Source organism: Microtus oregoni, unplaced genomic scaffold, assembly GCF_018167655.1.
Source record: "Microtus oregoni isolate MIOR12 unplaced genomic scaffold, Mior012 000059F_ref0000304, whole genome shotgun sequence".
Classification (NCBI taxonomy): domain Eukaryota; kingdom Metazoa; phylum Chordata; class Mammalia; order Rodentia; family Cricetidae; genus Microtus; species Microtus oregoni.
Window position 1 is genome coordinate 5,420,983 of NW_024543835.1, and position 14,392 is coordinate 5,435,374.

Consider the following 14,392-nt stretch of genomic DNA (forward strand, 5'->3'; position numbering starts at 1 on the left):
TACAAAAGGAATGAGGCAATTACTTGGATTTAGTCCCACTGCCTGGTTGTTCTCTGGCTTCATTCCTTTCTCTTGGACACAGTGAGCTCGAGAGAACTAGTTGTGCTTTAACTATTAGGTGCTACAAAGTTTACTAGTAGGATCTATTGTGGAGCTAGGGCCTTGTTATGCCATTGTGATTCACAGTCTGGTAGGAGAAATATTAGTATGAACTTTTTGAATTTCAAATCTTGAGTACCATCGTAGATGAATACATCTGAATTGCTTTTCTAATACATTCCCTCGGTGATTTTCAAGGATTATAAAGCTGAAGAAGTTCAAGAATAGGGACATCTAGCTGGCTTTCCAAATGGGGAAACAAACAGTCTGCCTGTGTCAATTCCTGAATATAAACTGTTGTTCTGCTGACTTTCTGACTATCCCCTTTCCATTTGATATGATCTTGGAGGGGTTTCAAGTTGAAAAAATTAGTTTTCTTTTTTTAGTTTGAATTTCTCTGCTATGAACAATTTAAGATGCTAATGCCATTTCCTATAAAGAGGTTTCCCTATCCACATTGTAAAACAGAGGTTCTTAATTTTGTTCTCCAGGAATATTTGATAATGTTGGGAGATATAGGTAGGGGCAAAAGATTATGCTAAATTTACAATGTACAAGACGATTCCGCTTACCGTAGAAACTTATTCAGCCCAAAATATCAATAGTGACAAAATTGAGAAGCTTCAATGGGTGAAATTATTATTATTATTATTCAGAATATATTTAATCAACCTTTTTTGATAGGGACACATTCATTACATCTATTAAGTAAGTTAGGTACTTCGAAACATATGATAGAGAAGTAAACCTACTTTACCAAGAATATAACATTTCAGTAGAAAACAAATGAAATGATAAATATGGCTGTATATAATGAACTATTTTTAGAGTTTCCACTCATATTCATGATTGACAAGGATTGTGGAAAACAGTAGTTTATCAATATTTGTTTCCCATATTGGTTTTGCTTGGGCAAAATAAGCAGAGAAAAATAACCTAGGGTTATTCCTACTTAAATTATATATTCTGTATAATGAAATAGTTATCTTAAAAATTAATTTTCATGTCTGTAAGTTTGGTGATTTTCTTGAAATGTCCTTTATTAAGAGGAATGAAAGTAAAAGATTATTAGCATCAAACAATTGGGATAATTTGTGATACTAATATTCACAATATTTTCTAGTGTTTTTATTTGTTTTAACATTAGCAATTAAGAAAAATGTGGAATTAGAAATAGTTATTGAGTTTTCTCATATAGAAGAGAGTCATACAAGCAAAAAAAAAGTTATAAGATAGAAGAAAAATTTGACTATGAAATGTCAAATCTTTGTAAAGGAGAGAAGTTGTTAGACCTGATAGGCGTGATTTGGAATTTCTGTATGAACATGACTTAAGCTCTTAAGTACATTGGTGTTGTGTAAGGCAAGATTCATTAAAAGTGACCCTCCCATGAATATCAATTCAATCTTCCAGGGAGCTAGTACAATAGAGTACAGTAGGACATCATGATATCCCAGCAAGAGTTGACGGTATAAAAAACTTTCTAGTTTCAAGGATCAATGACATCAATTGACTCTTCTTAAATCTAAGAAAGGTTTACAAGGATTTGTTATCATATTGAATCTCTCAGAGAATAAATGTACTAGACAATAAATGCAAGGACACAGACACACATTACAAAGATGACTCATTACAAGGAGGGATAAACAGTTCACTGAGTCTAAATTCACCCAACTTTAAAACAATGCATCCTAAATTATTTGCACATTTAATTGCATTACTAAAGATATTTCCAGGACTAGAGAGTTTATTGAGCAAGTCTAATTCCTATTGATTACATTCTTTGGAGGAAGGCAGCGTGTACAGAAGAAGTGAAATGAGTTTGAGGGGAAATAGAGAAAACCTAGATGTTTATCTTTGTTAAGTAGGCCTAAGTTTCTCAAATAGATACTTTTCCAGTTCTCCTACCTCTTGATGTATGACTTGCCACATTATTTTAATCAATATAGTAAACATAACCATTAAGACCAGGATTGTTAATGAAGACTCTTAGCAATTCTAAAGTCAAACAAAAAAGCATAGTTTTGTGTTAAGAGTGTTTGGTAGCAGTGTAATTTAAAATAGAGATCATGACATTCCAATTTATATTGGTACCTATTTCTTCTTCTTTATTTAATTTTGCAAGCAAACACAATGTTAGGCACATAGAGATATGTAACCATCATCACTAAATGCATGAATAAATAAATGAAAATTTTAGGACAGTATATTAGACTAAAGAAAAATCATATTAAGGTAAAATTCTGAAAAGTGGGAGGTAATTGTTAGAGCTAAAGATGATCATTTCAATGAAAGGTAAATTTAGAATGCATAGAATTTTTAATTGAAAACACAATTGCTGCATCCTTCTTTACCTGCAGTAGGACACAGAACATGGAAGTCTTACTTGTTAATATTTATTGGGCACTAAGTATGTGTCCGATGCTGTGATAAGCATTGGCACATATGAGTTCATTAAATTCTCATAGCTGCTATAAGTGAAAGGACATCTTAGCACTCCCATTTTAGAGAAGACCATAAAAGACCCAAATAAATGGAGTGGGTTGCCTAAGACAGAACAATTTTGCAGAAGTGTTGAGTCTTGAACACAACCAGCCTTGTTCCCAATTCCAAACCTTTAACTATTAAAGTGCTTTGTTACAGAAAATAAAGATGTCCATATTTTGAGGGCATTGAGTAGTCATCAAATTTGGGACCAGAAATTATAATTATAAGAATCCACTTATTTTGGTGAGTGGAGAAATGGATAAATCTGAGGCCAAAACACTTTTCTGGTGTGTATCCATTTAAAGCAGTGTTTCTTAATCTGTGGGTAATGACCCTTTTGGGATTAAATGACCCTTTCACAGAGGTCACCTAGGAACATTGGAAAGCAAAGATATTTATATTATGATTAATAACAGTAGTAAAATTACAGTTATGAAAGAGCAACAAAAATAATTTTGTGGTTTGTAATCATGACAACATGAGCAAGTATATTAAATGGCCACAGTGTTATGAAGATTGAGAACCACTCATTTACAGAATTGTTGTATTGGAGAAATGGAAAAATACAAAATGAAGAGAAAAGGACAGGCCAGGGTTTGGAGGAAAACTGATGGCTTTGTGCATGTCAAGACAGACAAGAATAACTAGAAACCCAAGCAAAGGAATCTGTGTAAATACTCAGAGACTCAGACAGCAAATTTAATCAACTATGGGCAGGAATAAGGAATAACCCAGCAACTGATATGTAAACCCTTTTGAGTTGTCAGCATTTTTGTTCTTCTTTATTTGAATTTTTAAAAGTTGAAAATTTCACATGTGAACATTGTATTTACATACTTTCTGCTCTTATTTTACTCCTAATTTCTTCCACATTCCTACCATTCTCTCTCAAATTCCTAATCTCATATTCTTTAATTATTATTGTCACATACACATATATGCATACACACACATGCTGCTAGATAATGTTTCTAAAAAAGACAAGAAAGCTGACCCAAGAAATCTCAAAAATATGGTTGCCTAAACAAGACCCTCATAATGAAAATGCCAGGGAAAATTTCATGCGGTCCCATATCAAGGGGAAGGTCTTTGTTGGTTCTTTTTGAAGCCAGTTTCTAAATCGTGTGGTTTCTAGGCCAGACACAAGCAAGGCTAAAGGAGAAGGGGCAGTTTCCTGGAGAGAGGACTAAGACTTAGGACACTCATAACAAATTGAACCTCACACCCCTTCTGTCTTTAACTCTCGCTCTCTCTTTATAGCTGACATGCTCCTAATTAGGGAGCAACTTTTTCTGGCTACAGAAGTGGAATAACTTTAGATATTCTTTTTTAAAATTTATTTATGCTTTTCTTTTTTATTTATTTTTTATTAAAGATTTCTGTCTCTTCCCCGCCACCGCCTCCCATTTCCCTCCCCTTCCTCCAATCAAGTCCCCCTCCCTCGTCAGCCCAAAGAGCAATCAGGGTTCCAAGTCCTGTGGGAAGTCCAAGGACCACCCACCTCCATCCAGGTCTAGTTAGGTGAGCATCCAAACTGCCTAGGCTCCCACAAAGCCAGTATGTGCAGTAGGATCAAAAACCCACTGCCATTGTTCTTGAGTTCTCAGTAGTCCTCATTGTCCGCTATGTTCAGCTAGTCCGGTTTTATCCCAGGCTTTTTCAGACCCAGGCCAGCTGGCCTTGGTGAGTTCCTGATAGAACATCCCCATTGTCTCAGTGTGTGGGTGTACCCCTCGCAGTCCTGAGTTCCTTGCTCATGCTCTCTCTCCTTCTGCTCCTGATTTGGACCTTGAGATTTCTGTCCGGTGCTCCAATGTGGGTCTCTGTCTCTGTCTTCTTTCATGGCCTGATGAAGGTTAATATTCAGGAGGATGCCTATATGTTTTTCTTTGGGTTCTCCTTCTTATTTAGCTTCTCTAGGATCACTAATTATAGCCTCAATGTCCTTTATTTATGGCTAGAAACCAAATATGAATGAGTACATCCCATGTTCCTCTTTTTGGATCTGGCTTACCTCACTTAGGATAGTGTTTTCTATTTCCATCCATTTGCATGCAAAATTCAAGAAGTCTTAGGTATGAGTGCTCTGTCTACTTGTATGCTTGCATGTCAGAAGGGATCCTATTATCGATGGTTGTGAGCAACCATGTGATTGCTGGGAATTGAACTCAGAACTTCTGAAAGAGCAGCCAGTATGCTTAACTGTTAAGCTATTGCTCCAGCCCCAACTTTAGGTATTCTTAAGATAGAATTTTCTCTGCTCAAATTTCCTGGTAGGATTGCAAGTGGGCTTTCCAAATAAAGATAGAAGGGTAATAATTCAGCATCCAACTTACGTTGATAGCCAGGGGTAATCTTTCCAAGAGTCCCTGCCACCCATTGAAGGACTCTGAAATCATGTTATATCTATATATTGAACAGAGAGTAACAGTAGAAGAAGTATGCTTACAGAACTTTGGATAAACGTTATCTGTCAGAAGTTACAGTTCCTAGTGCTCAAGATCTAGATGAGCAGTTTCCCAGCCTATGAGCCCTGACCCTTTGGTGAGTGTCAAGTGACATTTTCATAGGGGTCGCCTCAAGGCCATTAGAAAGCACAAATATTTACATTATGATTCCAGACAGTAGCAAAATTACAGTTATGAAGTAGCAACAAAAGTAATTTTATGGTTGGATGTTACCACAACATGAGAAACTGTATCAAACAGTAGCAGCATTAGGAAGGTTGAGAACATCTGCTCTAGATTAAACTAGTGTTTTAGTGTATTTTGCCAAGGACAAGTTTAAAGGGGCAGATTTGAAAAACCCATAAGTTAAAGAAATTTTAAATTGGTGTCAAAAACAAAAGATTAAAATTGGCAACTTCCAGTTGTTTCTCTGAGTAATATAGAAAATTATTTGATAATTGCATAACTGATAACCTGACAGAAGTCTGACATTCACAAAGACATTGTCATTGAAGATCTAACCTATGGGATCTCTTTCTGAACTTCGTAGGATTAGTGAAGTTATAATGATATTACATGCTGACCAAAGTCCTTCCTTGTTCTCAAGATGATGAGTGTGGTCACCCCAGGCAATGGGCCCTCTGAGGTAAGAATGCATCCATTATTGCCTTGCAAAGAAAGACTCCATGTCTTCAACTCCCTTAAAAGAAGGTACATATTCACTTTAAGTAGAGACTTTTGGAGTGCAAAAACTTGGAGGATTCTTTGGGGACGAATGCTTTTATCTTAATAAGAACAAAATGTTGCTTATAGAAATATAAATTTTGAAAGGCATCATGGAAAACTTACGCATTTGAGAACAGCTAAAAGTGGCCATATTTGTCTTCCTCATATTCAGATAATCAGACATTAACGGTATTTCTTATGAAACAATTTTCTTGTTTCTGCAAAACTATTTTTTTTCCCTGCGGTTGGTAGCTTTAGTAGCCCTATATGCTTAACCTTAGGCTAAACATGCTAGAAATATCCTAGAGTGTATCTGACCCTTACCTGACATCATGCCTGCCTGCAAAACCAACTTTATTAGCTTTCCCTACACATCAAATATGTTGGCATTCTTCTTTTCTTAAGATAATCCCCTAACTGGCATCCCTTCCATGCTCCAAATGGAAATAGATGTTGTCCAAATCAATAGACGTAAAATTCTTCTTTGGTTTATTTTATGTCTACAAGCATTTTGTGTGCAAGTGGATCTATATAGCATATATGTGCCTGGTGCCCATGCAGGTCAGAAGAGGGTATCAGATCACCTAGAAATGGAGTTACAGATAGTTGTTAGCCACGATATGGGTGCAGGAAACTTAACTCAGGTTCTATGCAAGAGTAACAAATACTCTTTACTGCTGAGCCATCTCACTTGTCCCCAAATCAGTCGATTTTTAACATGTGCCCTAAGCTTTTCTTCACTATTTTAATTCTTAAGGTTACTTTAAACTCTTCATTTGGACTGTATTCAAGAGAAGTCATAAGAGAAGGTAGAAGGGAAGAGGGAAGGAAGGAAGGGGAGTGAAGAAAACGTGTAGCTCAATAAAAAAGTGAGTGACAAGAATGATTCATAGAAATAACGAATGCATAGAAGGTACCAGATAGGTTGAGTCTGGTGAAATCAAGGTTCAGTAGTATCACGGCAATTATTATCAAACATCTGATTGCTAGGGAAATAGCACTGGAAAGTGTAAACAGGAGCCAATGGATAGACAACTAGAGAAAGGGAGATGATCTCTAACAGATCATTCCAAAGGCACAATGGCTTGCCTAGAGACTGAATGTGACCCAGTATGAGCTAATACATCATTTTGAAGGTGCTGTGGCAGGATAAGTGTTAACTCTACATCATTGAAGCTGCTCCCTACACTGAGGCTGATTTTGTACGTGGGCACTCACATTCCCTCATTGTTTAACTTTAATTCTGTGTTAAGCTACACTAATCAACACTGCTAGCTGCTGCTTACTTTTCTTCTCTCCTGGCTTCCCAGCATAATATGCTACTTCAACAGTATAGTCAGTCACCTTGACAGTCAAGGTGTTTATTTGGATACCTTTCAGCATCACTATTCAAAGAGAATCTGTTTCCCAATAAGGTAGGGAACAGTCTTCAGCATTCTGTCTCTTTGCAAACCTCAAAGATTCTTGGACTGAAGATATGCTTTGAAATTAAAATCATTGCAAATCTGCTGAGTAAGCAAGTATTAAACATACTTGGAATAAGTAGACTAGAATGTTATCACTTAGCATAATGCAGAAAAAAACTTTTTCTCCTCTAGTGTGCATAAAAGATTTCACTAACTCAAAGGCATACGTCACATTATATAATCGTGTCTGATTTTAAACAATTCACACATGCACACGCGTGGGCACACATACACACACACACAGACACCTGTACATAAGTTGATAAAACTGCTATGGAGACAAAGTTATTATTTCAGACACTGCCCCCGACAACAACCCATCTTAATTATAATAAGTTAATATTAATCATGGGAGGATATCATATATGAAAAAACTATATAAGGTTAAAAAATGTCAAGAAATATTTGTATTGGAGAATCCATCAGGCACAGTTCTTGCAGTAATGAAACAACCTTCAAATCATGGCACACTCTATTGCATTAAAATAAAGTTAAATGACCTAATACCTATTTCCTATAACAACTACCATTTAACTAAACTTCTTTTGTTTATAGGTACTGTAATGAACACTTCCCATTTGTTATCTTCTTTTATCTTTGCAAAACAATATTTTCTTTACAAAAATATTTTCTCAAATCCACATATTGGAAACCTACACTTGAGAACATCTTTCTCAGACTATATATTTGATAGTAAAGCAAGGCAAAGAAACCAAAATTGACTTGAGTCTTATTTAATAATTCATCTATGACACTCTCTTCTTTTTGCAATCATGGTTGTCCCTTTGTGGCTTGTCATTGTCCACCAGTCTAAATTTAAAGAAAGCTGAACCTAAAAGATACAGATGTTAACTGCAAAATGATCTTTAGATTTACAAAACCCAGAACAGCTGGATGCCCTCAGACAAAATCAAGATGTGCTTCTTTATTCCACTTCCGTGCATTAGCAAACAAAAAGCACACTAATTGTTTTGAGAATTAACTCTCAGGCCAGTTATAGTAATTTAAAAAAAATACAGAACCTAGCCCAGGAGGTCAACATCAATTACCAGCTTCGGGAGTGGGAGTCACACAATCAGGGATGGGGAATTGTTTTGGGTAATAAACCCCTGTTGTGCCTGTTCCTTTCCTCTCCCTACAAGTTCATATCTTTCTTTACCCAAGTTCTCTCTGAGTGCCATTCATCTAGGGACAAATGGCCATTTTCTTAGGTGCTAGCCATTAAATAAACCTGGCTTTCTTCTACTACATTTCACCTCGGAGTACTGACCTTAGAACAATGTGTTTATGGACATGAGTCCACTAACACCTTCATGTGCAAATGCTAATGTGATTATTTTATTTGTACCAGGTTTATGTGAAAAATAAAAATAACAGTTTTATTTTACTGGAGTCAAGTGAAGTCCTTTCTATGGAAGATTCAGCTTATCTCTCAAGCAGGGACGGTCACACTCACCTCGTTTATGAAGGAGAACACTGGCATGCCGACGTCCATTTCCATTTTCAACATAACAGGAATAATTCCCCAGGTCACCTTCTTCCACAGAGTCAACAATTAATGAGATAGAAACTTCCTGTTCTCCAAGATGTTCCTTAAGAATTCTAAAACATAAAGGAAAACGCAACAAAAAACCCCACACAAACATACACATACACATACATGAAAAAGAAAGAAATGTAGATGAATCAGAATCTGATGAGAATATACCTACAGAGTTGGTGCTGCAACTCTGGCTAGGAATTGATGCTAAGTTAATTAAATGATAGCATGCCCTTTTCCTCTTCCCTTCTAATGAAGAAGCTTGTCTTTGGAGATGCTAATGAACTTGCAGTTAATTATCTCTCATAGGAGGACAGTCATACTGTCATGATAGAGAGGTGACGGAGACCTTGAGAAAAGTTTACAAATCGTTTTTCCTTTAAGAAGAAATATGATGTAAAAATGAGATAACAGGTTTCAAAGTGTTAGACTGGAGGCCTAATTATATATCGGATTATTTTCAAAAAGAGTAAGAGAAAGAAAACATTTCCGAGTTATTTTGACACATTGGTTGACACCACCAGCCTGACTTACTTTTTCTAATGATACAAGCAAGTTGCATAGTTTTAAAGAAATATGAAACCATAAACTGAGATATTAAAACTTCTGATAAGTATTTAATGCTGACTTTTAAAATTGATGGTAAATGCTTACTAATCTGATTGTTATATATTTTAGCAATCTCTCAAACAAATGCAAATTAAATAAGGTATCCTTTTACATGCTCCCGGTATTCCTAGTTCTAAACTCCTGCCTGGATGAATGTGTATGTATACTTAATATATATATATATATCTTATTAGATAAATAACTTTCCAGAGCTTTTTGTCAAGGTCATACAGTCGAAGTTTAGGTTTACAATACTACTTTAATTTTAATAATTCAAAAGCATTGGTAAATGATAAAAAGTGAAATTTAAATATGAATAATGACAAAGAAATATTTTCATCCATATTGGAGAACTGACAATGTGGATCTTCCAGAACCCAATTGGAGCAATCCAGAGTTTGATATTGTGTATTTGTTGCCAGAGATAAGATCCCGATAGAAATTATCTTTTATGACAGTTTTATTCTTACTGAAAAACATTTTCTCTTACTTCCTTGTTAAAGTTTTAAGAGGCTTGACATTGAAAAAGGAGAAGCAGCACTTAAATTTACGTACAGTCATGGAAAATATGGAATGCCTTTATATGGAAGAATATATAGAAAATATCCATCATTTGTATTTGGATATAACCTAATTATCATTATGAAAATCCTTGATCATTTGCATTATGATTAGAACTAACTCTTCTTGTTCAAATATAATTTACATCATCATTGAATACTTTGATAATTAAACATAAGTAAATAAATATGTAACTACATTGAAAAAAAGAAGTATAAATATTATGCCCTCAAAATCGATACCTAAAAATCTAAGGTTTTTTTTCTATTATTATTCTCTCTTCATAAATATTTATACATTAAAGTTAGAGTAGAAAAGATAACAAAAATTTGCATATCCTCCATCACCTTATCAAACATTTTATATTTGACTTGGTAGCTTAAATATGTAAAAATATCCAAGGAAAATACAAAGTTTGCATTTGAGTCCATGTAGTGCCTAGCTAACCTTTCCTGTCAATATTTATTTTTAGAGACAGTTGTCTCACCCCAGCCCAGGCTGGCTCTGAATGATCCTGTTTCCCAGGTTGGCCTTCAATTCACAGGAACACTTTTGTCTGAGATTGTCAAGCACTGTGATCACAGACATTAGCCACCAGCGCCTGGTTCTTCTCAGTAACTTTTAAAAGATTTTGTAAAAACAAAAGGCACAGTGATTTTCCTAAGGTTAGAATGGGCTTCTATATTTTCCATTATTATAGCTTTAGTGAGCTACTAGCATAAGGTCTCTTTGGAAATTATTCTTATGTGGAGAAAGTGGGGGTATGTTTGTGAATATGTTCAAAACATACTGTATGAAATCCCAATGAATTAATACAAATATTTAAAATGAAAGGAATTACTCTTAGTTTTTGTAAATGGCATTCACATTTTGTAATTCCATCGTCAGTCTCAACAATTCTTTGCTTCTTACACAAAAGTATCAGTATTTCTGTTATGATAACAGAAAGATAAAATGATTAAAAGTCTTTTCTCTTTTAGCTCACCCTCTCCCCACTTAGCAGAGCAAATGTTAACTCAACTGCACGTGTTCAAAAGATGAAAAATAGTTTACCTAATGTCACTTTCCCAAACTCTATTTTCATCCAGATCTTCAATAAACTTCTCTCCTTTCATCCAGTAAATCAAAGGACTGACGTCCCCACTGTACCCAAAGAAAGCTCTGCAGGTGAGGTTGGCGGAGTCACCTGTGGAGAAAAGTGATGGAGAAACAACCTCAATCCATTTGCACCCACTTCTTTAAAAGAAATTGACTGGTAAGAATTGGACCATTCCATTGATCTGAAAGAGCTAAGAAAATAGTTGTTCAAGCATTTTCCTTTTTTGTCAAGTTTATCAAATGTATCATCACGTTTTGACAGTATGTACTATTTTATGTAATGAGAGTTACTTATGAGGTTTAAAAGAGGATCAGTTATCTTATAGGATATTCTTTCATTGAGGCTCTATGATATTTTCTTTCTTATGATTAGATTGATAGATTGAGAGTTTATGAATTATTGGGAAAAATCACAGAAGGAATATATTCCTCTCCAGGCATTCCATCAAAGCATACATGGAAAAACAAAGCAGAATATTTGTTTGGGGAAAAAAGCAACTATAGAGTCAAGAAAGCACTACTAAGAGATGTTGAATCCCTAAGAAATATATTTTCTTGGCAAAGAAACAATATTAGGTAGAAAATTGCCTTAAAATGAATAAATGCATGACAATAAATATTTGGAATTTTCATCAAAGTAAATCAAGAATATGCATGGTGGAGAAGTTTTGTTCTGCTTTTTAAGTATTTTGCTTACTACACTTAGATCATTTTATATAATGGTAGATATAGGTTAATTGACTATTTTAATAAGGTATATATAAATTCTTGACTAAAATGTACCTATGAATCTAATGTCTCCAGAACACTCAGTTTATTCTTTGCCATTTATAACACTTTTATTTACTCAAGCTATAGCCAACATTACACAATTGAAATAGTCTATATTTATCTAGTTATATGAACTTCCTGACTCCAAGTGGAACCGGAAAGAAGTCCAGTAAGAGCCTATTCCAGTAACACATAAAAGAACACTTCGTCATGATGTCAAATGATGAACTGAAATGTATGCCCCAGTGACATGTCTGCTGGCATCTAGAGTAAGCTAACTCTCTCAATTAGATGTTGCAATAGATTATGATAGTAGTCTGTATGGTTCTGTGCTCTCTGAGCCCCAGGAAAGTAGTTCCTAATAACCTTATAACTAAGCTATGAGTAGTCGTGGAAATTTCCTAAATTCTTCTTTGGACTTTTGCAGGATAAGCAAAGAGGAAAGTGCAATATACTCAGCTGTCCTCTTTTAAAGAGCTGGGCATTTTGTGCACTTGGTTCTACATTTTCAATAACAAAAATATTTTTATTGGCTAAAATAAGTATTATTATTTGAATTTTTGTCAGTTGTACAAGAAAAAAAATCCAAAAACACTGTTCTAATATTTTAAGATGTGGGTATTTTGTATTTGCTCATTTTTTTAAGAATATTTTCTACTAGATTCCTAAAAGTTCTGATTCTATATGTAAGAGTCATTCACCATTGGTGAGCTAGATCAGGCCAAGTTCATAAAATAGCCACAAGCTTTTTATAGTCTAAAATGAAGCTTCTGCCAAGCTATGTGGCACACTCGTGCAGTATCAGGAATTGAGAAGTAGAGACAAGAGGATCACAAGTCTGTGGCCAGTCTAGATAATATTGTGCATTCTTTGCCAGCTTTGGCTATTGCAGAGGAAGACCCTGTCTCTAAAAGGTCTAAGAACCGACATTGTAGTTTAGCTATAAAGTGCTCAGACAGCATGTTTCAGGTCCTGGGTTTGATAGTCAGCAATGAAAAAGGAAAAAAGTTTATTACAATTTTTTGTACATAAACATTTTTAAATGTTTTAATATTGAATTCACTTTTAGGGAACACTTAGGTTACAAAAAGATAACTGAGCATCAACATTCTTGAATACTATCTAAGTATATATTTCTATAGAACGTATATTCATATTAATTTTAAATGAAGTATGGCTTTCCTCATGCTGAAATTACAGGCGTGTGCACTTTAACACCTGGGTGTGCATTTAAGGTTTTAGTTACTAATTTTAAGCAGCTGGAATGCCTGCTACCATGTCAATGTAGCCATAATTCACCAGCAAATCTTACACAGAATCAAGATATGAAACTTAAAAGGCACATATCAATAATGTGCACAATCTGCTGTTTGAAAGATCAAGTTTAAATTTTAAGGAGAGATTCAATGACTGTAAGTAATAAATAAAAATCTTCAGAGATTGCCTGCTTTACAGTACAATTTTGTTAAATAAACATAGATTGCACCATGAGGATCTCAGTTTGACATTCCTTAGAGTCAACTGAAACTCTCTGGGACCTGAAATAGTCTTTCCCATTACTTCCTCCACCCCCTAAACAGAGGAACTCTGTAGATCCCCAACTGTTACTTCCTTTCTCTTCAGGTTTTGTGCTGCTCCACATAGGAAATGGTTCCTTCAGTCATGCAATGCTTTCTTTCTCGTTGCGGATTGCTTTGTCTTTGACTTTTTTTTTTAAATATTTATTTATTTATTTATTTATTTATTTATTTATTATGTACACAATATTCTGTCTGTGTGTATGCCTGAAGGCCGGAAGAGGGCAACAGACCCCATTACAGATGGTTGTGAGCCACCATGCGGTTGCTGGGAATTGAACTCAGGACCTTTGGAAGAGCAGGCAATGCTCTTAACCTCTGAGCTATCTCTCCAGCCCCTGTCTTTGACTTTTAACTCCAGCTGCAATATTGGTTTTAGCCACATAGCTACAAGTGAGAAACTGAGGAAACTTTGGAGGAAATAAAATGACTTCATCATAGGGGAAGATGAAGTATATGTGAAAGATGGGTGTAAAGGAACACGTAGGGAGGTACAGAGTATTGTTAAGATGAGAACAGCACCAACTCTGTTCTTCTGTGTAAGCAGTTTTGAACAATTTAGACTTTCATTTAAGAAAAAAAGGTAAGCTGGAGGAAGGTTTGGAAAAGTATCTGAAAAATAATCATATCTGTCATGTAAAATCTAGCTCTCTTTGCATTTTCAAACACAGGCTTGGATCAGAAAGGATCAAGAAGGACTAAGATTACAGTATTCTGGCATTACTTACCAAGCAGTTAGTGAAAATATCAGATCGTTTATACATAATTGTTTCCAAGGATAAATAGTACATAGAAGCAATGACTATAGAATGTTATGCCTATCACAAAAGTGTTGCCAGGGAACATCTCAAAGCAGAGCTTAATAAGAAGCCTGAGATGCTGGAAGGAAAGCTCAGTGATAAGAGCACTGACTGTTATTCCAGAGGACCAGGATTTGATTCCCAGCACCTATATTGTTGTTCACAACCATCTGTAACACCAGTTCTATGGCGCTTGTCTCTGTCTTCTAGT

The 14,392-nt window shown here is 35.2% G+C and overlaps 1 protein-coding gene across 1 annotated transcript in view; it reads right to left on the minus strand.

The window, feature by feature from the left end:
* LOC121439038 (interleukin-1 receptor accessory protein-like 1) overlaps nt 1-14,392 on the minus strand; it is a 729,117-nt gene that overhangs the window by 37,865 nt on the left and 676,860 nt on the right. The window contains 2 exon segments of the mRNA XM_041639534.1: nt 8,682-8,827; nt 10,989-11,121. Coding sequence (XP_041495468.1) covers nt 8,682-8,827; nt 10,989-11,121 — 279 coding nt within the window.